Raw genomic sequence first — 22,069 nt, 5'->3', positions numbered from 1 at the left:
CGATTCAGAATAGTGCAGTCTGTGTGGTCATTCAGAGTAGGTCAGTTCTTCTGGTTAGCTGGCCAAATGACCACCGATGCCCACCCTAATATGGATTGTGTGTTGAATTCTATTTTGTTACCTGCTCCATCCTTGCACTTCCATAGTCTGGCAATAAAGAGCCTCACATACACATCTCATGGTTAAAGTCAATCTTGTTGCACCAAGTCTGGCATCTAACATACCTGGATTGGGTGGGCATTTCCATGCCACACTAACCCATAGACTCTCATTATAAGTGCCTTGCTTGTCACATTTCCTTCATTCTCTTCAACTCTTTTGTTTCCTAATGGAAGTGGAGCCCTGCCCTAGTCACAAATTTTACTAGACCAGGGTTAAGGCAAGCCTTTCCAGTCCTTGACAGCTAGGCCTTTCTCTAGGCTGACTTGTATCTGTCTGCAACCAGGGTAGTTCAGTCCTCTGAACTCAGATAACATAATTCAACTGCTTAGGAGTATGGCTTCTGTCTAGAGAGTTTTTATTCCACGCCTCAGTTAATTTCACTTCTGGACAATTAGCACCAACCTTGGACTGACATCAGGGTCCTTAGATGATAAGATGTGAACCATGGGCTTTTCATTTTTTGGGGAGTCAACCTATTGCTGGTTTAGTTCCCCTACCTATGGCCATTCCTGGCTTATCATTTTCCCTATTATCCAGCCCTTGAGGTTTTTATTTTCTCTGTCAGTGAAATGAAAAGTAGGGGCAGGTGAGATAAGGAAATGAATCATGAGAGCCCACTCTCACCTTACTTTCTATCTCAGATTTGTTCTGTAGAGGGATTCATCAAGAAATTTCTAAAACAAGTGGTTGTCTGTCAAAAAGTCTTGAGTCACATCTTACCTGAGCTGGCCCCAATAAAAGAGCCAAGACTCCAAGTTATGTATCAACTCTATGATATTATAAAAGGTCTCAAATTCCAACATCTCCAGTATGAGTTCCATGATCATTAACCACAAAGCAAAGATACAGCTGTTCTCGGTTTCTATAAGGGTGCACAGGTCTGAAGACCCAAGGGCACAAAGCTGAGCCTGCTTGGGAGTTTCCTCTCAGATTTTTCTGAGAATGGGCCTGTAAAAGCCAAGAAAGGCTCTTGCAGATTAGATGAGGTGAGCAGTATGAGGAGAGACTTTACCTAGTTCAGAGGATATCAACGGCCAGTACAACATTATGATTCACCATTTGGCTACTGGAATAAGATTAACTTTAATTTTGGTTTGCTGTCCACTTGCCTACTGTGTTGTAATCTACCGTATAACCTCCTTATGTATCAGACGCTGCATCTGCTAATATGGGGCTAGTGGTAGTATAGCCCACAGAGTTGTAGGGAGTTTAAAAAGGGTCAAATTCCTAGGAAGCATTTATCACAAAGTTTGGTGCAAAGTAAGCTTCGCGCTTTATGCACATTTTAGGCAACAAGTAACTTTGTTCTCAAGTGTGTGGGAGAAAAGTTTCATCTTTCTCTTGCAGCCTGCTGAATCTTCAAATGCAACATTTTAAGAAAGATCTTCCCCTAGACAGACAATCTCCCTTTCCCAGGGAGAGAATAGGACCCAACCTCAAGAAATTAACTTGACATCCCATATGTTCTTTTTCTGCACCTCGGAAGGCCCTGTTCAGCCATTCCTGTGATGACAGGCTGAATCTTCTCCCCAAGCTGCCCACATGCAGAGGGTGTCCGTCCTCCAAGATGAGGTGGGACATACAGCACTGGTTCCTGCCTGTAATCCTGCCTCTCCACCCACTTGTTTTGACCAGTGCTGTCTACTGATAATATCACCACAGTCTGTTGTCTTGTGGAGTCAATTGTATTCTCTTCCCAACACAGCAGATGAAGGGAAGTCGGGGGGAAAAAAAACGGGTTTAGCACAAAACCACGGAAAGGTCAACCCAGCAATATTAAGTAGTCCTGTCAGACTGTCAGTAGTAAAATTAAAAGTGATTGCAGACTAAATAACACATTTGTTCTCCGGAGAGCACCGCCTCTGTAGAGGGTAGCCGTGGTGGAACATTGCTCTCTTGTGGAGCAAGGAAGGAAGTGCAGGGCGAGGGCTTCCCAGATGCAGGCGGTGGCGGGTCTCACGCTCCGGGTTCAAGTCAATCAGGCTTTCAAATCAGGCGGCTGTTGCCTCCCTGCAAAAACCCACAATGTGTCAACAATCCGTCCCACATGAACCTGTTGTATACTTCTACTTTAGCTTTTTGTTCTTTTTCGTAGAAGCACATTCTCTCATTCACAAACAAGTGTTGTCTGCAAGCATCTATGTATGTATTTGTTTTTAACTCAGATGAAGAAAACGTCTTTATATGTTTGAATGGAGCAGGTTAGAAATGGTCATCTACACCTTTCTCAAAGCTTTTTCCATATAAAAAATGAGTTTCCTTACCGCACGGGTGATAATACCGAGGTAACAAAAAGGAGTGACAAGTGCTTTGCCGTAAAGTAGTTACTCCAGGGGCCCCTGGGTGGCTCAGTCCAACTGAGCATCTGACTCTTGATTTCGGCTCAGGTCGTGACCTCTCAGCTTTGGGTTCAATCTCTCTGCCCCTCCTCCACTTGTGCTTTCTCTCTTTCTCAAAGTAAGTAAATAAAAACTTAAAAAATAAATTAATTTTAAAAAAGTAGTGACTCCATTTTCTTTTGGTTGAGATGATAGAGTAATACCCTATGGTGGGTCTGTAGGTTCCTGCCATGGTAACCTTTTTACCTTTAAGCATTAGGCATAATATCTTCCTTTTTATCTCTTAGGCCATATGCCAAATTTTTATTGCTGTTCTTTCCAGACAATGATTTTTTCTCATTTCTGAATGACTTACAGGAACATAGAGGGAGTTGCTTGATCAGAACCTTATATTCATGTTTCTCCATCAATAATTCACTAAGTAGATGAAGTATAGTCAGTTTATTCTCCTAAAATACCCATTTTCATTCTCTGCCCTGCACCCCAATAAGTAATTATCAGAAAATTGAGTACTAATGAGCAAATATAATTCACTCTGTAAAAATGAATCAAGAATTAGGATATCTGTGGAGTTTGTGTGATTTGGCAGGGTGTGCGATTTTGCATTCTGCTACCTGAAAATTATGTTTGGAAACGTATGTTTACATGACTGCTAAAGAGCCTGTCTTTTCCTATAACACAGATATCCCTGTTGCCCATATTAAACTACTTGTATTATTATGCAAGTATTTGTATGGGCTTTAAGGTTGAGCTTTTTTTAAACATATATTCAGAATTCTCATGATTACAAAAGGTTTTTGCTGCTGTGTTTGCTTTAAAATCAGGATGATAGTGATGGAATAGTAGGTGACATACAATTCAAAGCTGGGTTATCACCCAGGTTGCGAATCTGATGTTCCTCAGAAAAGCTAAAGCAATCATTTGCACATCAGACATCATTAAAAAATACTGAATTATAATCACCTTCATTGTTGAAGTTGCTGGTGAGTGATTCCCTAGCCAGACGTCTGATGTATCCTGCAATCAGCTGACATTGTCAGTGTGTTAGGTTCATATGTGGCACTTCAGACTTCTCAAGGAATCCTGCATTGCAATTGGTGATCATGAAGAGGGATATTTATTTTCCCTAGACTCTGAATTAATGTAATCAGATCGTATTGTCAGTGCTTAGCGTTGGCGATGACATCACACACACAAACTCATCTTGACATGTATGTATCAGAGAAAACAACCCCCTTTTTTCTATCCTCAGGCTAAGTCCTGGAATAATGATGTTCTTGATTATCTCAGAATCCCTCTCTAGAAAGTGGAATGGCAAAACAGAAAAACAACAACCCCTTAGTCAATTTCTCAGGAAAGTCAGATTGCCTTCGTAGCAACCAGGGGCTAGCTCTAATGCTGCTGCCTCCTGTTTGCAGGACATTGATGAGACAGGGTGACTTTAATATTACCTCTGCTTTTTGGGACATAAGCATCAAATAGTGTTGTGTGTCCTCAGTAACGGATTATTTCTCAGTAGTTGGCTGTGTAGTCCTACAGCTCTAATGTGGCTCTTGTGTTTGAAGAACAGCAGTCAACTGACATAAAATAGCCTTGTTTCTGATTATAAAGAGGGAAATTACTGCCCAGGTTCTTAGCATATCTTTTCTGTCACAGCTATTGCGGCATTAACTTCACACAGCTGGGTTGTTTGGAATTTATTTATGTATTCAGTTATCGTTTCAAAAAGGACTTACTGGATGCCTAGTGTATACAAGACACTGTGCTCAGATAACTTCAAAGGTGAATAAGTCTCAGCCCCTGCCTTCAAAACTTTATAGGCTACTAGGGAAGACATTAAGAAAAAAAGCATTGCATATGAGGAAAATGTGCACACGGCTGTGATCTCACCTATAATGAAGTTATACTAATTAGGATGTTTTCCACTTTAAGTAACACAAATGCAACTCAACTTGGTATTTTATTTTATTTTATTTTATTTATTTATTTAAAAAAAATTTTTTTTTCAACGTTCATTTATTTTTTTGGACAGAGAGAGACAGAGCATGAACGGGGGAGAGGCAGAGAGAGAGGGAGACACAGAATCGGAAACAGGCTCCAGGCTCCGAGCCATCAGCCCAGAGCCCGACGCGGGGCTCGAACTCACGGACCGCGAGATCGTGACCTGGCTGAAGTCGGACGCTTAACCGACTGCGCCACCCAGGCGCCCCTATTTTTTAATTAATTAATTATTTTTTTAGTTTACATCCAAGTTAGCCTATAGTACAACAATGACTTCAGGAGTAGATTCTTTAAGCCCCTTACCCATTTAGCCCATTCCCCTTCCCACAACCCCTCCAACAACCCTCTGTTTGTTCTCTATATTTGAGTCTCTTATGTTTTGTCCCCCTCCCTGTTTTTATATTATTTTTGCTTCCCTTCCCTTAAGTTTATCTGTTTTGTATCTTCAATTCTTCATATGACTTCAGTCATATGAGATTTATCTTTCTCTAATTTCACTTAGCATAATACACTCTAGTTCCATCCACATAGTTGCAAATGGCAAGATTTCATTCTTTTTTGTTGGAGAATAATACTCCATTGTATATGTGTACCACCTGTTCTTTATCCATTCATCCATCAATGGACATTTGGGCTTTTTCCATACTTTGTCTATTGTTGATAGTGCTGCTATAAACATGGGGGTGCATGTGCCCCTTCGAAACAGCACACCTGTATCCCTTGGATAAACACCTAATAGTGTAATTGCTGGGTCATAGGGTAGTTCTACTTTTAATTTTTTGAGGAACCTCCATACTGTTTTCCAGAGTGGCTGCACCAGTTTGCATTCCCACCAGCAGTGCAAAAGAGATCCTCTTTCTCCACATCCTCGCCAACATCTGTTGTTGCCTGAGTTGTTAGTGTTAGCCATTCTACATCGACAGGTGTGAGGTGGTATCTCATTGTGGTTTTGATTTGTATTTCCCTGATGAGTGATGTTGAGCATTTTTTCATGTGTGTGCCATCTGGATATCTTCTTCAGAGAAGTGTCTATTCATGGTTTCTTCCCATTTCTTCACTGGATTATTGTGTGTGTGTGTGTGTGTGTGTGTGTGTGTGTGTGTGTGTGTGTGTGTTGAGTTTGATAAGTTCTTTATAGATTTTGGATACTAACCCTTTATCTGATATGTCATTTGCAAATATCTTCTCCCATTTCATCGGCTGCCTTTTAGCTGTGCTAATTGTTTCCTTTGCTGTGCAGAAGCTTTTTATTTTGATGAGGTCCCAAAAGTTCATTTTCTTTTTTTAAATTTTTTTTTCCAACGTTTTTATTTATTTTTGGGACAGAGAGAGACAGAGCATGAACGGGGGAGGGGCAGAGAGAGAGGGAGACACAGAACTGGAAACAGGCTCCAGGCTCTGAGCCATCAGCCCAGAGCCCGACACGGGGCTCGAACTCACAGACCACGAGATCGTGACCTGGCTGAAGTCGGACGCTTAACCGACTGCGCCACCTAGGCGCCCCCCCAAAAGTTCATTTTCAACTTGGTATATTAAAAAAGGAGTATATTGGCTCACCAAAGTAAGAAGTCCAGAGGTAATTAGCTTCAGGCAAGGCTTGACCAAGGCACAAAAATGTGATAAGAACCAGGCTCTTATCTCCTTTCCTTCACTAAGAGCACTCTTCTCTGTAGGCCCTTTTGTCGTAGTCTCAAGATAGCTGCTAACTATTCTCAAAATACATGCTTCTAGACTAAAGATAGCAGGAAAGAGTGAATTCTCCTCCTGTTTATTTTTAGCACAAATAAAAGTTTCATGGTCTTGTTAATTCTATTGGCTTATGAATTAGGTGATTATCTCTAAAAATTATTTAGAGGGGGAATGGGATGTGTTGATTTTTTTTTTAATTTGGTCAGTGCTTACTCCTTTCCCTCACCATCCCCCAAGTCACAGATGGGATCAGTTCAACCAAATTATAGTGTTGGTCATTTGGGGTTAATATGAGAAAGGGTGATGTGGCTGGGAGAAGGAGGTCTCAGGATTGGGTCTTATTAAATTGAATGTGATTTGCTTTTCCTGGAACCAATTTCTTGGACCAGATTGAGTATGTGGGAGTCAGAAGCCCAAGCTAAACTGTAGCCTAAAGGTTGAGGGTGACTGGGAAGAGGTTGGTCCCATCAGAAGAGCTTGGGGATATATCATTCTGTTCAGTGATGAGATTAAAGCTTCACAGTAAGTTCAGCAGGGGGAAGCTTAATATGAAGAACTGTTAACTCCAATAGCAGACTAGAGTTATAAGGGTTTGGGTAGCAGGAAGAGAGCTCTAAGGAACATAGGAATAGCAGATATAAGGAGCAGCTGCTACCCCAAAGACTGGGATGGAGCACTTCAGGGAGACCCTCCCAGCCACTCTGAGCCAGGGCCAAGATCCAGATATTCCTACCTCACTGGGTGACAGAGAGGTCACCAAGGTGCCACACAAGCTAATGGAACTTGCTGGAAATCTGCCCTTAGTGCGCTCATGGGGTGCTTGTGCCATAAGAAAGGAGATAGATTCAGGTCAGACAACAGACTTCAGCTACAGAGAGCTTCACACACCAAGGGAAGGAACAAAGGCATGAGAGCAAGAGAAGGGACTTGGGGTGTTCTCAATAATATAATTGATTCTGTCTTGCTGGAGCATACAGGACAAGGTGGGGAGAGGCACTAACAAAGTTGGATGGGGCAATACAAGTTGTTTAGTGCCTCAGATAACATGATGATTCATTTGCACTCTGTGTGGGTTATGGGGAGCCACTGAGTACTTCTAAGCCTCAGAATCAGATTTGTGATTTGTATCAATAGTTTTGGTAGCAATGTGGAGAAAGAATTAGAAAAGGGGTGCATCCGAGCAAGGAGACAGATGAAGAGATCATTGAAACTATCCAGGCCAGTGACTGAAAGGCAGGTGAAGGCAGTGGCAGTGCATGTTGTGAAAAGGAGGTAGGTTTTAAAGATATTAAAGAGGTGGAATGACTAGATCCTGGAGACTGATCAGATGGGGCAAGGCTCTTAATGAGTGTTCATCATCAACTGATCAGTACAACCCAAACCCAAACTCCACCAACTTCGTAAACCTATCCTTTCTGGGAAACTGAGACAATAGAGCTGGAGAGTTAAAAGCACGAACTCTGGAGCAGACTACCTTGGTTCAAATCCAGGCTCCCAACTCACGTGCTGTGAGACCTCTCGGGAACCATCCTGACCTCAGTATTTCCTGCATAAAGTAAAAAATAGGAAAACTATCAACTGAAAAGAGCTGTTTTCTGGGACGAAATTAGGCATATATAAGCCATTTAGAAGAGTGTCTGGTACATCCCATAAGTACTCAGTGGCACTGGCTAGTGTCATTTTTCTTGCACCAGCTGAAAATAACTTTGGAAATATAAGCTGTATTATTGTGCTTTATAAAACATGACACATTAAGAATACATGACAATAGCATTTAAGCATTCTTGCTTTCTGATGAAATCATTTTCTTCACTTGTTAACAAGAAGACAAAACTTAATCAGGAGGAGCAGCTTATGAAGGAAAAAAAATATTTAATCAAGAAGGCCAGCTTTAGGGAGCGCCTGGGTGGCTCAGTTGGTTAAGTGTCTGACTTTGGCTTAGGTCATGATCTCATGGTTCGTGGGTTCAAGCCCCGCGTAGGGCTCTGTGCAGACAGCTGGGAGCCTGGAGTTTGCTTTGAATTCTATGTCTCCCTCTCTGTCTGTCCCTCCCTTACTTGCACTCTGTCTCTGTCTCTCAAAAATAAATAAACATTAAAATTTTTTTTAAAAAGCCAGAGTTAGGAGGCAGAGACATAAAATATGATGGTGCTGCGGTATCAGCAGTCACACCAGAGTACATGATTAAACAAGTAAAGTAATAGAAGGTGGAATCTTACATCTACTCATTTATTTACTTAGCCAACTACTGTTTCCAAGATAATATATATTTTTGAATGTTTATTTATTTATTTTGAGAGAAAGAGAGAGAGAGAGTGAGAGAGAGGCAGAGAGTTCCAAGCAGGCTCTGTGCTGTCAGGGCTCTATCCCATGAACAGTGAGATCATGACTTGAGCTGAAACCCAGAATAGATGCTTAACCGACTGGGCCACCCAGGTACCCCCAAGACAATATTTTTAATTTAGCTGTAAAACTAGATCCTAATTAGAGAATTATATAAGACTTATTAAATAGTTTAGTTCAGGTCACTTAAAATCCAATCAACCCCATATCCACAAGAGGATCCTGAAATGAGGTTAGTCTGTCCCAACAGGATTGAGGATCCTTACGCCCTGATTTGTGGCCCCGGTATGGATGGTAAATTTTGATGGGAGAGCCAGGTGACACAGTCCAGGGGGGCGAAGGATCGACTCCTCAGTTCAGTACCCCCATCTCTATATATCTGCCTTACTCCTAGGAGCTGCTTAATAAGTATTGAATGACTACATGGATTCACAGACTACTTTTCGTATAATGAAGTAAATACATGAAGTTCCAATTAGGAAAATGGGAGACTGATTTAAAGAGCTAGTTGCCAACAATTTGACAAAGCTGTAGTCTGTGGAAGGCAGGCCTGCTTTAGGAATGGGGGTAGGGGCTATTTTGAACAATCTCTGTGAAAAGACCAAGATTTTAAGAGTTTTAAGTGACAAGCTCTGAAAATAATACCTAAATCCACTAACAAGGGAGAAAATTTTAATATCTTTTCTAGATCTTTGAGTCTTTTCAGCTGCACCCTGCCCAAGCTGCCAATTTAAGGACAGGTGTACCTGGTTGAGCAAAGAGTTCTCACTTTGGTGTTCACAGCCGGGCCTGCTCTGGGAGGAGAACAGTTGATTGTGATATCCAGGACTCCGAGGGCATTCTTAAGAAGGGAAGCTACAGCTGCTGCCTCTAAAGGCTTCCTTTATCAGCTCATTGGAAAAGACTTCCCAGTTCCGGACAGGCGCGTCTCTCAAGCTTCCCCCTTATAACACCTCTCCAGGAGCTCTGCTCTGCAGAGCTGGCAGGCCTTCACTGTGAGGCTTCCACTCTCCCGAGTGCCTGGTCTGCAGATGTTCCAAGCACCTTGCCTCTTGGAAATTATTTGGGAAAACCTCTTCATTAGATACTTTCCTTAACAGATACTCCAATACTTAGCTAGACGCTGAGTGGCAGGTCAGTGTCTCTGTTTAAGGAGCTACTAATTCTTTCCAGTTATTCTAAGTGTTTGCTATTTTGCATTTCTTTCTTTTCTTTCCTACATATACAGAATACCTAGTTTGAGAAAAGAGTAGAGAAGTCTTTGTCCCATTTCTGTCATATACTTTGATCTATTCAAGTTCTCTGTTTCTTTTTGTATTCGTATTGGCATTTTATATATTTAGAATTTATTGCAGATACAATTAAAATTCATTAGCATGAGAGGTTTTATCTTCATCTTTTTTATCTTACTGTTTAAAATATCTCTTGTTGATAGCCTCTTGTGGGGTCTGTTTTTAAACGTTCCATCTGTTGGGGCATCTTGGTGGTTCAGTTGGTTAAACATCTAACTATTGATTTCGGCTCAGGGCATGATCTCAAGATTTGTGAGTTCAAACTCCACATTGGGTTCTGCGGTAACAGTGTGGAGCCTGCTTGCGATTCTCTGTCGGTCTCTCAAAAGTTCCATCTGAGAGTTTTTATCATAATTACAGTATTTAGCCCACTTATATTCATTTTCTAATTGAGCTTAGTTAGCCATCTTCATTTTTTCATTTTTCATTTACAAAAACCTTCATTTCTTCTATAATTCTCACAATAACTTTGTGTAATATGTAAACATTATTACCTTCATTTTATTAAATGACATTGAGGGTCTGAAAGGTTAAGTGGCTTGTCTGGATCATAATGCAAATAAGTGACAGAGCTGGGGTTCAAACACAGAACGGTCTGACCCACAGCCTTCCTCACATATATTGACTCATATCTAACAATGTGGGGCCTAGGGAGGTTTTCCTTTTTTTTTTTTTTAAGTTGTTTGTTTATTTATTTTGAGAGAGAGCATTGGGTAGGAGCAGAGAGCCAGAATCCCAATCAGGTTCAATGCTGTCAGCAGGGCTTGAACTCATGAACGGTGAGATCATGACCTGAGCTTATATCAAGAGTTGGATGCTTAACCAATTGTGCCATCTAAGTGCTCTGAAAAAGTTTTTGGAGAAAGTGTCCTGAGTATTCTGTATAAGAACTGCCTTTTAAAGTGTTTGGCTTATATCCCTGTAATTTCCTTTAATCCAGACACCCAGAAAGAAAATATCATTGGCTCTGTTTAAAACAAAAACAAAAACAAAAACAGGACCAATTTGGTTATTCTATTAATTTTGATTTCTCAGAAGAAGTGTCTGGTCACTGCCCTTTTTTTCCCCCCCCTATCCTTATTGTGCTTGCTGCGTCTTCCCCCCCCCCCCCCACCGTTTGTCTGCTCCCACCACTCTCTGCTATGGTCCCATTTCTTCCAGACCTTGGACTGATTCTGAACCCATGTTTCTACATGAGAACTTTGCATTACTTGACCTTTGGAGATCCTTGTAGATTAAAACTCTTAAGTATGGCTAAGTCTACCTTTACAGAGACCCCATCATTGGTGTTTCTTTTTAAAAGAACTTCACTAAATTAGAAACATAAATTCAAACCAGCATCTGGATTCTTCAGATACAACCAATAAGAAAATGTAAGGTATAAAGCAACAAAACAGATACTCCCAATTGGTCTGATTAATATTCAGTGAGAAGCCTGTTTTATATATGTATTAGAAAACAAATCCAAGATTTAGCTCCTTCTGAGATAATTATTTTGCTCTTCGCTGGAACCAGTTTTTATGTCCTCCGGAAAGATTTACAGCTCAAATAAGCAGCAGGAACAAATTAACTGCCAAGAACTGTCCTCTCCATGATGGTGTTGATAGCCGTGTTAAGATAATTACAAATCTATTAGAAAGTGAGACATCACTGATTTGTTGTTTTAAAGGTTTGAAGTATAAGATTCTAATTAAACTATGAAAATGCTTTATCTGGCCTATTCCATACCATAAAATGTAACTTGATTTGAGTCCCTAAAAAAGTATCTTGACACACAACAGTCCTTTTTTTCAATGATTGTTACTGTTTTTCCTTGAGTATTATTAGAGCCTGGATAGGAATTGAACAAGACTAACATTGAGAAGTGAAAGTATTTTATATTTTTTTACAGTTAAGAAAAGATTCAGAATTTCCATAGGAGATATGAATGGAAACTTAATTTTATGTGGAGTCTAGATTACCAGCGTTCTAAATAACTTCCCTGGCTTGCTACAACTCTTAATAAAAATGGGTTAGCCTATTTAGTAAATTGAATGGCATGTCTACAGAGAAAAAGGTTGATGATCTCCATTATCACTGGTTTATATACACGATTCTCTTCCTCCACTCAGTGAAACTTGATAAGGATATTGAATTAGGTATCTTTGTGATTGTGTCAAGCTTAAACAAAGGTAGATCTCCGTAGCTCAGAACTGTGTTAATCTCTGGCTTTTTCTAGCTGTATTAGTGGTCCTTTGTATTTCCACATTGTCAAACGATGAACTCCCTGTATGTTCCCTTTGGCTTGCTTCAAATACAAAGAGCTAATCAGAATTCTTCAGTAGGCCCTGCATTTTCTTCACTTCACATGACTGAGCTGCCTGCTCTTTTTCTGTTGCTTCTATTAGAAGACAGCATTAGCAGAGGTCTGTCTACTAGGGTCCCTTTTTGTATAGAAGAACTTTTGATTGAGCAAACACATACCTGTTTTGTGCCTTACTCAGAATTTTGTTCTTGGTTATTTCCACTGACAAAATAGCAAGTTGACTGATGATGTCATAGATTACTTCATATCTCAATTTTAGTTTTAATTTAAATTGAGACCACAGGTGTTTAATGTTACCAGTTGTGGAAATCTTTACACTGTAGTAAAGTCATTCTGGAGGGGGCACCTGGGTGGCTCAGTTGGTGAAGTGCCAGCTTCTGCTGGGTCATGATCTCCTGGTTCATGAGTTTGAGCCCCACATCAGGCTCTCTTGTTGTCAGTGCAGAGCCTGCTTCAGATCCTCTGTCTCCCTCTCTCCCGCATGTGTGTGCTCTCTCAAAAATAAATAAAAACATTAAAGTCATTCTGGAGAATGACTTTAGTACCACCCAAATCCTCACGTCATTTATTTTTTTTTTATGTTTTTTATTTTATTTTTGAGAGAGACCTAATGTGACTGGAGGAGGGGCAGAGAGGGAGACACAGAATCTGGAGCAGGCTCCAGGCTCTGAGCTCTCAGCATAGAGCCGACACAGGGCTTGAACCCACTAACAGTGAGATCATGACCTGAGCCGAACTCGGAGCCACCCAGGCACCCACCAAATCCTCAAATCATCTGTAAAGGAGTTCTTAGTGAAATTCCTAATTCAAGTCTAAGACCTCTCTGCAAAAGTTGCATGATCCAGTTGGCAAGAATTGGAAGCAGGGCACATCATTAGGGAGGCATGCCTGCTCTCATTCTGCTCACCTGCATTCTACCCCAGCTGACACCACCTTCAGTGGCAACGAAGCTTCAGATTCACTTGCTTCTCCACTGGGTGTACAGCTCCTCTTTCCAGTAGATGGCAGGGTGTGAACTCAGTTCACAGTTACAGGCCGTTCAGCTCTGGCTGCAGAAGTGTTGCCAAGAACTGTGGTTGCAGATTCAAGCGCACTCACACTTCAGGGAATTCCTTCAGTTTTCATTGGTGAAGCACTTCCTCCTGAAGATTTCTAGAACTTGTTTTCAAATTCCATGTTTTTTTCTTCGATCGATTTTCTTGCGTGTGTCTATGTGAAATTATTAGTCTGTATTCCTCATCAGAATCTTAACCCAATAAACGACAATTGACATAGTTCTAATGCTTCAAGAGTTCAGGCATTATCTTTTTGGGTACAAAATATCCTGTGTGTCGTGAAGAAATATTCTGATTATAAGTACTTACTAGTGGTACTTCTATTTTATTTAAATGTGAATCCCTAGGCATATTTTTTTTTTAACAAATGACCATTTCTAACATGTTTAATATTTAAATTCTATCCATTGATAAATGTTCCTTATTACCTCAGGTGGAAGAGGCCTTGGAAGCTGTCAAAAATGCTACAAATGAACAAGACCTTGCAAATCGCTTTAAAGAATTTGGCAAAGAAATGGTGAAACTCAACTATGTAGCAGCAAGAAGACAACAGGTGGGGACAATTCAGGAAATGCTGGGGGAGAAAATGTGTGTTTAAGTAACCTCCTATCTTGGTAGGCTTAAACAACAAATCAGCCTTATCTGCTGGTTACCAAATTAACAAATGTCCTCAGAACCTGTGATCAACAAAGGTTGCTTATTACATGGGCCAGTTTTCATAGCATTGTGGGCCCTGGGGTTCTCTCTGCCCCCTGCCTACCTAGGGTAGGTCACAGGCCTCCTGGGTGACTGGTGGGAACCACTGTAACCTTTTTCCCACTGTAAGAAAAGCTCCCCAATCAAAAAAAAAAAAAAAAAAAAAGAGAGAAAAAAAAAAGGCGGGGAGAATGGTTTCATGTAGTGCAGTGGATGCTGTCTGAGCACCACCCTTTGCCCTCACTTTTTGTTTCCTAGCCCTGTAGACCCCATCATGCATATGCATAGCCCAAATGTGCAGCATGTTGAGTGACCCCTTTATGAAAGACAAGAAGACTATGCAAAGAAAATCAAGGAAAGGCAGAGAAGAAAATAAATGTGTGGGGGTGTGGGATAACACAGGTTAAGTGCGAGTTACTCTGATGAAGGTGACTGACATAGTGTCTTCTGTCTTTCTTTTATCTAGAGCTAGCACTCAATTTAGTCTATTCTAGTTGTTTGTCAAGTACCATTAGGATTTTATCCTCAAGGAATTTGTTTTTAATTTTTTCCCCTAGGAAACACATCTCCAAATGTGAAAGGGTCAGTTAAAAATCCTTTACCCGTCCTCTTGACTGTTCCTAGAATTCTTCAACACATAGGGCAATTCCTAGTGATTTAAGATGGTCTGTGACCAACAAGAAAGTTTTATTCAACAAACATTTGTCGAGTGTTCTTCTGTGCCAGGTTGAAGGAACGTTGGTATTACAAACTGGACCAAGATCTAGTTTCTGCCCCTAACATGCTTACAGTATTCTTTGAGAGACACACGCATGTGATTTGAGATTACTTGATGATTTAAGTATTTTGTAATCAGCAAAACTCAAATGAGCTCTTGTGTGATAGTCCAAAATGTAAGATGGGTAGGAGTGAAGTTACTCTGAAACACAAATGTGAGAACCAAGAAAGCTACTTAGCTAATTTAAACAACTGAGAAAAAAGCCATTGGATCTTGATCTTAGTGAACCACGCGGGCAGTTGGGAAGAAAGGTAGGGGCCAGGACATTGGGAGTTTGCAGAAGTCTTGGATTTTATTGTAAGTGGGTGGGTAGTATTTGAATATTTCAAAGTTTGATATCAATGTCTCAAATACGTATTTTAGCATTCTAGATATGTTGTGCAGAAGGGAATGGAAGAGGAGAGACCAGCTATATTTGGGGGGGGCTGAAGTAGTCTAGGTGAGAGATGGTGGTCTTGATTCGTTTGTAGTGGTGGAAATGGAGGAAACTGCAAAGAATCCGAGTTTATTTTGAAAATAGAACTCTGAGGACCTGATGCTAAATTGGACATGTTAGGAAGTGACAGCAACCAGTTCAGTTCTAAGGTTCTGGTTTCAGCACATGACTGAATGTTGGTAAATTTACAGAGATGGGAAAGACTGGGTCAGTTGGGTACAGAAATTAATATTTCATATTTAGATACATGGATTGTGAGATGCCTGTGAACTCTCCATGTAAAAATGTCAAATAGAAGAGAGTTGAGGGTTGGAGATGGAAACATCAGGTACTGGTGTGTATATAAATGTGTATTAAAATTCATGGACATGTATGAGATTTATATGAGAATACCCATAAGTATCATTTATTTCATCAATACCTTATTTTTAATTAACTGCTAGTTCAGTCTCTTTTAAGAAAATTTAGAAAACAGGTAGAATTGGAAGAAGGAAAAAACCATAGAACACCCTACCACCCAAGAAAAAAGTGGTACAATTTTGGTATATTGCATTTTAGTTATTTATCTTCATATTTTAACATATTTATAATCATACTTTGCATACAAGTATGCATATTATGTTCTTCCTTTTCATTTATCTTGTAAATATTATTCATGTCATTTATTGAAAACTATAGTATCCAGAGTCTATCAAATAAATAAATGCTTCAGTCATTTACTTAACCAATTCTTCATAATTTAACATTTAGATTGTTTGCAGGGTTTTTTAATGTAATTAAGGAATGTGTCCTCAAATGTTTTTATGGGGAGAATCCCCCTTCCATCTCTTCCTTTTTTAAGTATACGTACCCGGTAATATAATATGCAATTTCTGGACCAGAGTTCTGGAGGTTAAAAGGCTCTTCATGGCTAGTCGGGAGAAACCTTTCACTTTGAATGCCTAGATAATTATCTGGCATAGAAAGTACACACATATGTTGGTTACCTATTGGTGTTCATATTTAGGATCAAAAAGAAATGCCCTCAAACTAGAAATCATGTTGGCGGGCTAAATTCATTAGTGCATAAGCAAAAGAGGATAGATGGTTCAGTTAATTATTACTTGTCAATCTGCCTTGACAATCCTAGATAACCAATAAATTGTGCTTGTCTCAGAGTCGTTTTGACACACAAAAGAAAAGATACAATTGTTGCCAGGTCATTCATATAACACACACTGAATAAACAAATAGAAACTGAACCCCAGTGATTCAAATAACCTTCAATGATGTTTTGAAACTGGAAAAATTTCTCTGAGATTCTCAGCTGGCAATCCTACATGGCCTCAGAGAGCAGCACTGACTTTAACATTTCTGTAAATGATGTGAACATTTTCTTAACAATGCTCTTTAAAGCTGAAGATCAAGAGATTCCCCAGTAGTATTATTTTGACAGCCAAAACTAGGAAGGCATATAACCTTTGATCTATTTTTATTCCCTAAACTCAGTGATTGAGCTTCCATTAAAGATAGCTTTAAAAAAATAAAATGAAATGAACCCTAGTCCGAACCTGATAATGAAATGGCAGATATGCACTAAGCAAAAATCAGAAGAGTTTGATTTCCCATGTTTGTAATTGTCATTGAATATAGGGGCAAGCAATATCAGAAGACTGAAGTCTGGGTTTTCCTCTGCTGCTTAACTAACTCCTATCCATGCAGGCTACTTGTCTGTATCTTGGTTTTTACATTTTCCCCAGAAATATTGGAGTGCCTTTTATAGGCCAAACATTTGCTAATAAGTCAAGGGCCACTAAACAAGATCGGGTTTCCTGCTCTCAATGGATACAATACATGCTTAAATATGTAACTCCAGTACAGTATAATAAGTATTGATGATAGGAGGGGATAGGGGATTGTGGGAGCAGATAGGAGACCTCGCCTAGAGAGCTGGATGGAATAGGTTCCAGGAAGATGGGCCATGTTGAGTGAAAGGGTAGGGTAGAAGAGGGGTACTCCAGTGTTTCATGCAGAAAGAACACCATACACAAAGTCATGGCAGCTAGAGAGAAGACAAGGTAGATGGTTTACAAAATTCAGTGGAGTTCTGTGAGTCTGACTCAGAGTTCAATAACAAAGGTTTCCATGGCAAACTTCATGGATGTGACAGGTCTCATGTTTTGCACACACAGGAGCTGAAGGACCCTCACTGTCGGGATGAGATGGCAGCCGCCCGAGGGGCTCTAAAGAAGAATGCCACAATGCTGTACACAGCCTCCCAAGCATTTCTCCGCCACCCAGATGTTGCTGCCACCAGAGCCAACCGAGATTATGTGTTTAAACAAGTCCAGGAAGCCATTGCTGGCATCTCCAATGCTGCTCAAGCTACCTCGCCCACCGATGAAGCCAAAGGCCACACAGGCATCGGTGAGCTGGCTGCAGCTCTGAATGAGTTTGATGTAAGTGTCCCAGTGGTGCACACAGAGGGGTATACACTTGCATTGAAAAAAATGATTCGGGGATGAAGGGCCACAGTAGCATACATGAATTTACCCCTCGTAGAGGCTTAGGATAAAAGGTAAATTATATCCTATTTCTGTTGATGGGAATCCAACATAGTGGCAGAGCCTAGTTTTCTTGTATTCAAAGGATCTAACAACAATGTTGAAGAGGACCTGAGGTTAGGCAAGCAGAAGCCCTGTAAATCATTAACTTTTTTTTATCCCACTGGTTATTTAGGGACCATTCATCACTTGGATGATGATCTTTATTTTTAAGGGGACAAATGTCATAAGCAGTGTAGGTATAGGTTGCCTCTATGTTGTGCCTGGGTGAAGAACTACCCTCAATGTCTTCATTTTAAATCATTGGCAAACGTTGTTGCCCACTGATCCCACATGGGGTCACCATCTTCCTTGAATAGACCCCTCTGGGTAATGCCTCTGCAGGACCCATGAATGACCCACATTCTGCACCTGCTGTTTCCGGGGGTGTGTCCCAATGAGCGAAGCAGTAGGAAGATGGCGTCAAAGTGAATGGGAGGCATGCATGTAATCAGTACCCCAGGATGAGAGCCCTCACTTCTCCTGGATCAGGATATGGACCCACCTATGGGATGCTGGAATTCATCTGAGTTCATTCTGTGTTCAGTGTGAGAGTCTAAGTGTGTTGTGAGAACTACCAAGATTTAAAATAGTTGGTATCTGCTTTCAAGGATTCTATTTCCCTGTAAGGAGATGGGAGAAGTAGAATGTATTAAATACCTTTCAAGTGATAAAACACAGTATTAAAGAAATTCATAAGAGAAAAATAGGTTACTTAACAGCTGTGGAGAAAGATGATGAGCTTGCTTTTGGATCTGTTGACATGAATTTTTGTCAGGAGGTGACTGGCTAGAGAAGAGAATCAGGAACAAAGCAGTGATTGCTAGAGACCTAAAGCTGGAAGATCTAATGGAGGAATAATTGGATACTTGAACTAGCTGTTTTCCCAGGGGTGTCTCCTCTTTTAGTTTTTCATTTAGTCAAAATATAATAGAGATAGCTTAGACCATATACTGTTTCCTATGTTTTTTTTTCTTTTCTTTTTTTTTTTTTTTTTTTTTGGGTCAAGATTAAATACAATAAATTTAAAGTGACTACCACAGGATTGCCTGGGTGGCTCAGTTGGTTGAGTGTTGGGAGAGAAAGTTAATAACTCACATATCACATTCAACTGATTTCATGCAAGTGACAGATTATATTTATTTAAAGATATTTGGAAATTTAGGGGGACCTGGGTGGCTCAGTTGGTTAAGTGTCCGGCTTCGGCTCAGGTCATGATCTAATGGTTTCTGGGTTTGGGCCTGGCTTTGGACTCTGTGCTGACAGCTTGGAGCCTGGTGACTGCTTCAGATTCTGTGTCTCCCTTTCTCTGCCCCTCCCCACTCGTGCTTATGCTCGCTCTCTCTTTCAAAAATAAATAAATATTAAAAAAATATTATTTAAGTATTTACCACAGGTATTGGGGGTTAATATGTAATTCACAAAGTTTGAGGCGACTCCATTGGAGCTAATAGAGTTCAGTAAGGTTATCAGTTTTAAAATAAACATATGTCCACAGATTTGCAAAGTGCAAAAACAGAGTCATGGAAAAACAGATCCTATTTTTAAAAAAAATGATCCTGTTGATGGAAATGAAAAGTAGTTTGTTGGCTTTATTTTATTCCTTATTTCCTTATAAATGTTGGAAATAATCCTGATTCAGATGTGGAGGACTAGAAACAAACAAAACAAAAAAACTGAGTGGCAAGTTCTACTTTTGGGTACAATATCACAATGATATCACAAGCCTGGGTAGGAAAACTATTGATTCTTAATTTTTACAATGTTCAGACAATCCCAATAAGAATTCTAAGAGTTCTTTTGCAACTTGACAGAGTAATGATGAAGTTTTTTTTCTGGACTAAGAATGAATAAGCCCACATTTTAAGGAGATGAAAATGAGCGGGTGATGTACTCGATATTAAAACATTCTAATGCTACATTAATTTTAAGTGTGCATTAGACCAAAAAATGCCTAGTCAAGTTAAACGGAATAGAAAATTGCAAACAATCTCCAATACAGAATTATTTTATGAAATGATAGTTTTTAAAATTAGTAGGTGGATTAGTCAGATTTTGACAAAACTATATTTTTATAATCCTATGTTAATTTCAAAAAGTAAACAGTAAACCCTGCCAGGACCTAGTAATAGGAGTAGAAGCACTGAATGCGGAGAACTCCCTGGAAGGGCAGTCAGACCCTTCAGCTGCTGCCACCTTCTGCCCAAGCGTGAGGACTCCACCTTCCCATTTTCTTTTTATCCAGAACCTTCTCACTGAAAGGAGCTTTTACTAAAAATGAGGTTCACAATACAAAAGGCTTTGGACTCATAAAATAAAACTTAAGCCTGTATGGGGAAAATCTATTAGCAAAGTATGTTCGAAATACTCAAACATTTGAAATGTTGGTGTGTGTGTGTGTTGTTTTTTTATTTTATTTTTTAATGTTTATTTATTTTTAAATATGAAATTTATTGTCAAATTGGTTTCCATACAACACCCAGTGCTCATCCCAACAGATGCCCTCCTCAATACCTATCACCCACCCTCTCCTTCCTCCCACCCCTATCAACCCTCAGTTTGTTCTCAGTTTTTAAGAGTCTCTTATGTTTTGGCTTCCTCCCTCTCTAACCTCTTTTTTTTTCTTTTTTTCTTCCCCTCCCCCATGGTCTTTTGTTAAGTTTCTCAGGAAACTTAACTTCTGTTAACTTCTGTTAACTTCTCAGGAAAACATAAGAGTGAAAACATACGGTATCTGTCTTTCTCTGTATGACTTATTTCACTTAGCATCACACTCTCCAGTTGCATCCCCATTGCTACAAAAGGCCATATTTCATTCTTTCTCATTGCCATGTAGTATTTTGTTTTTTTAACTACAGTGATACGCTGTGCAAATACAGCTTTGGGAGGTTAATACAGAAATGTAAGTTTCTTACAGAACATGACATATTAACTAAGTAATTCACTGTATTTTAACTATTATACTAAGTAAATTTTATTAGTTAAAATAAGTGTATTATGTTTATTCTATGCTTATAGAATACCAGACTACTCAATTATATATTAGCTAAGTATATTAAGTAATATTTTATTAATAAATGTATATTGGTTCACAAGCTATATAAATAACTAAAGCATTATCTAATGTTTAAAACTTTATTTCTCAGAGATTGACAAATTTTTAAAACTTCATTTCTCAGAGATTGACAAAAATCATCAGGGAGAACCGTCTAAATTGGTGATTTATAGATAGTAATTCAATTGGGTATGGTTCCCTAAAAATTTAGTAAGTGCAATTTCAGTACTTTGTCAAAAATAGTAATGCTAATAAAGTATTACAGAATATGACCAGATATAAGGTAATTAGCCATTTGTAGATTTGTTGATTTTTTCCACCATTTGACACCAGCAAATCTAGACAGTCCTTAAGGATATTTGAAATTATCACTAAAAATTAATGTTCTCCTTCTCTTGGTGACAGAATTCTCCATTTCTGTTCTTTAGTTGCATAATGAATACTTTGTTTTTTTTTTTTTTCCCCCGCGGACATATTGACTTGAAATTGATTTTTGAATTCAGACATCTGTCTTATATCCTAAAAGCTATTCTCAGATATTAAACAAATTGATACCACATTGGGAGGGAAACTCACTCAAACTTCCTGTGAATTAGTTTTCTGGCAATATCCCTTCCTGATGCTAGGTTTACTGACTTGCCAACGTGAAGGAGATTTTAAAAAGTAAAGTATGTTTGAGATCCTGAAGTGAAAGGAACTAGAGAAATACACAAGTCCATTGTGAGCATGGCTAGCATGCCTTAATGTTCAATTTCAAGCACGATTTGTATTAGTCATCAGTATGCAAAACCCAGTTTTATGGGCGGTAGGATGCAGAAGTGACGGTAAAGTTTGATAGCTGACTAAAAACAAGGTAAAAATTAGTATTTTTACGTTAATTTGTTAAGTTGTAGGATTGATTTTTCTTTTTTTTTTTTTTTTTTTTTTTAAATCTAGGTAGTTAAAATTGTGGCTCAATGCATGGTGACCTATTATTTTCTGGCACTATTTTTCTGCCTACATGAAGAGTTGATGTAGTGATTTATGAAGCAAAGGAATGAAGAAAAAACCCAGGATTTTAACAACTTGAAACTGTCAAGGGAGTTTCTAATGATAAAATAGCAAAGAGAAAATGATTGCTAATCAATGGAAAAATCAGCCTCTGTTTAAAATGTGGCAGCTTGAGGTAGTTAATTTTATTGGGTGAAACTACTAAGGAATACTAAAAAGAATTTTAAAAATATAATGACTACTCGGAAATAAATCTTTTTTTTTTTTCAACGTTTATTTATTTTTGGGACAGAGAGAGACAGAGCATGAACGGGCGAGGGGCAGAGAGAGAGGGAGACACAGAATC

At 39.3% G+C, this 22,069-nt stretch overlaps 1 protein-coding gene across 5 annotated transcripts in view; it reads left to right on the top strand.

Moving 5' to 3' along the window:
• Positions 1-22,069, top strand: part of CTNNA2 (catenin alpha 2) — a 1,118,632-nt gene that overhangs the window by 347,081 nt on the left and 749,482 nt on the right. For all 5 annotated transcript variants that reach the window (XM_040458373.1, XM_040458375.1, XM_040458374.1 and 2 more), the window contains exons 5-6: positions 13,620-13,739; positions 17,268-17,534. In XM_040458373.1, coding sequence (XP_040314307.1) covers positions 13,620-13,739; positions 17,268-17,534 — 387 coding nt within the window. The remainder of the gene's footprint in view (positions 1-13,619; positions 13,740-17,267; positions 17,535-22,069) is intronic.

This window comes from Herpailurus yagouaroundi, unplaced genomic scaffold (assembly GCF_014898765.1).
Source record: "Herpailurus yagouaroundi ecotype Mexico unplaced genomic scaffold, PumYag 221, whole genome shotgun sequence".
NCBI lineage: Eukaryota > Metazoa > Chordata > Mammalia > Carnivora > Felidae > Herpailurus > Herpailurus yagouaroundi.
The sequence above is the reverse complement of the archived record's forward strand: the minus strand, read 5'-3'. Positions and strand labels throughout refer to the sequence as shown.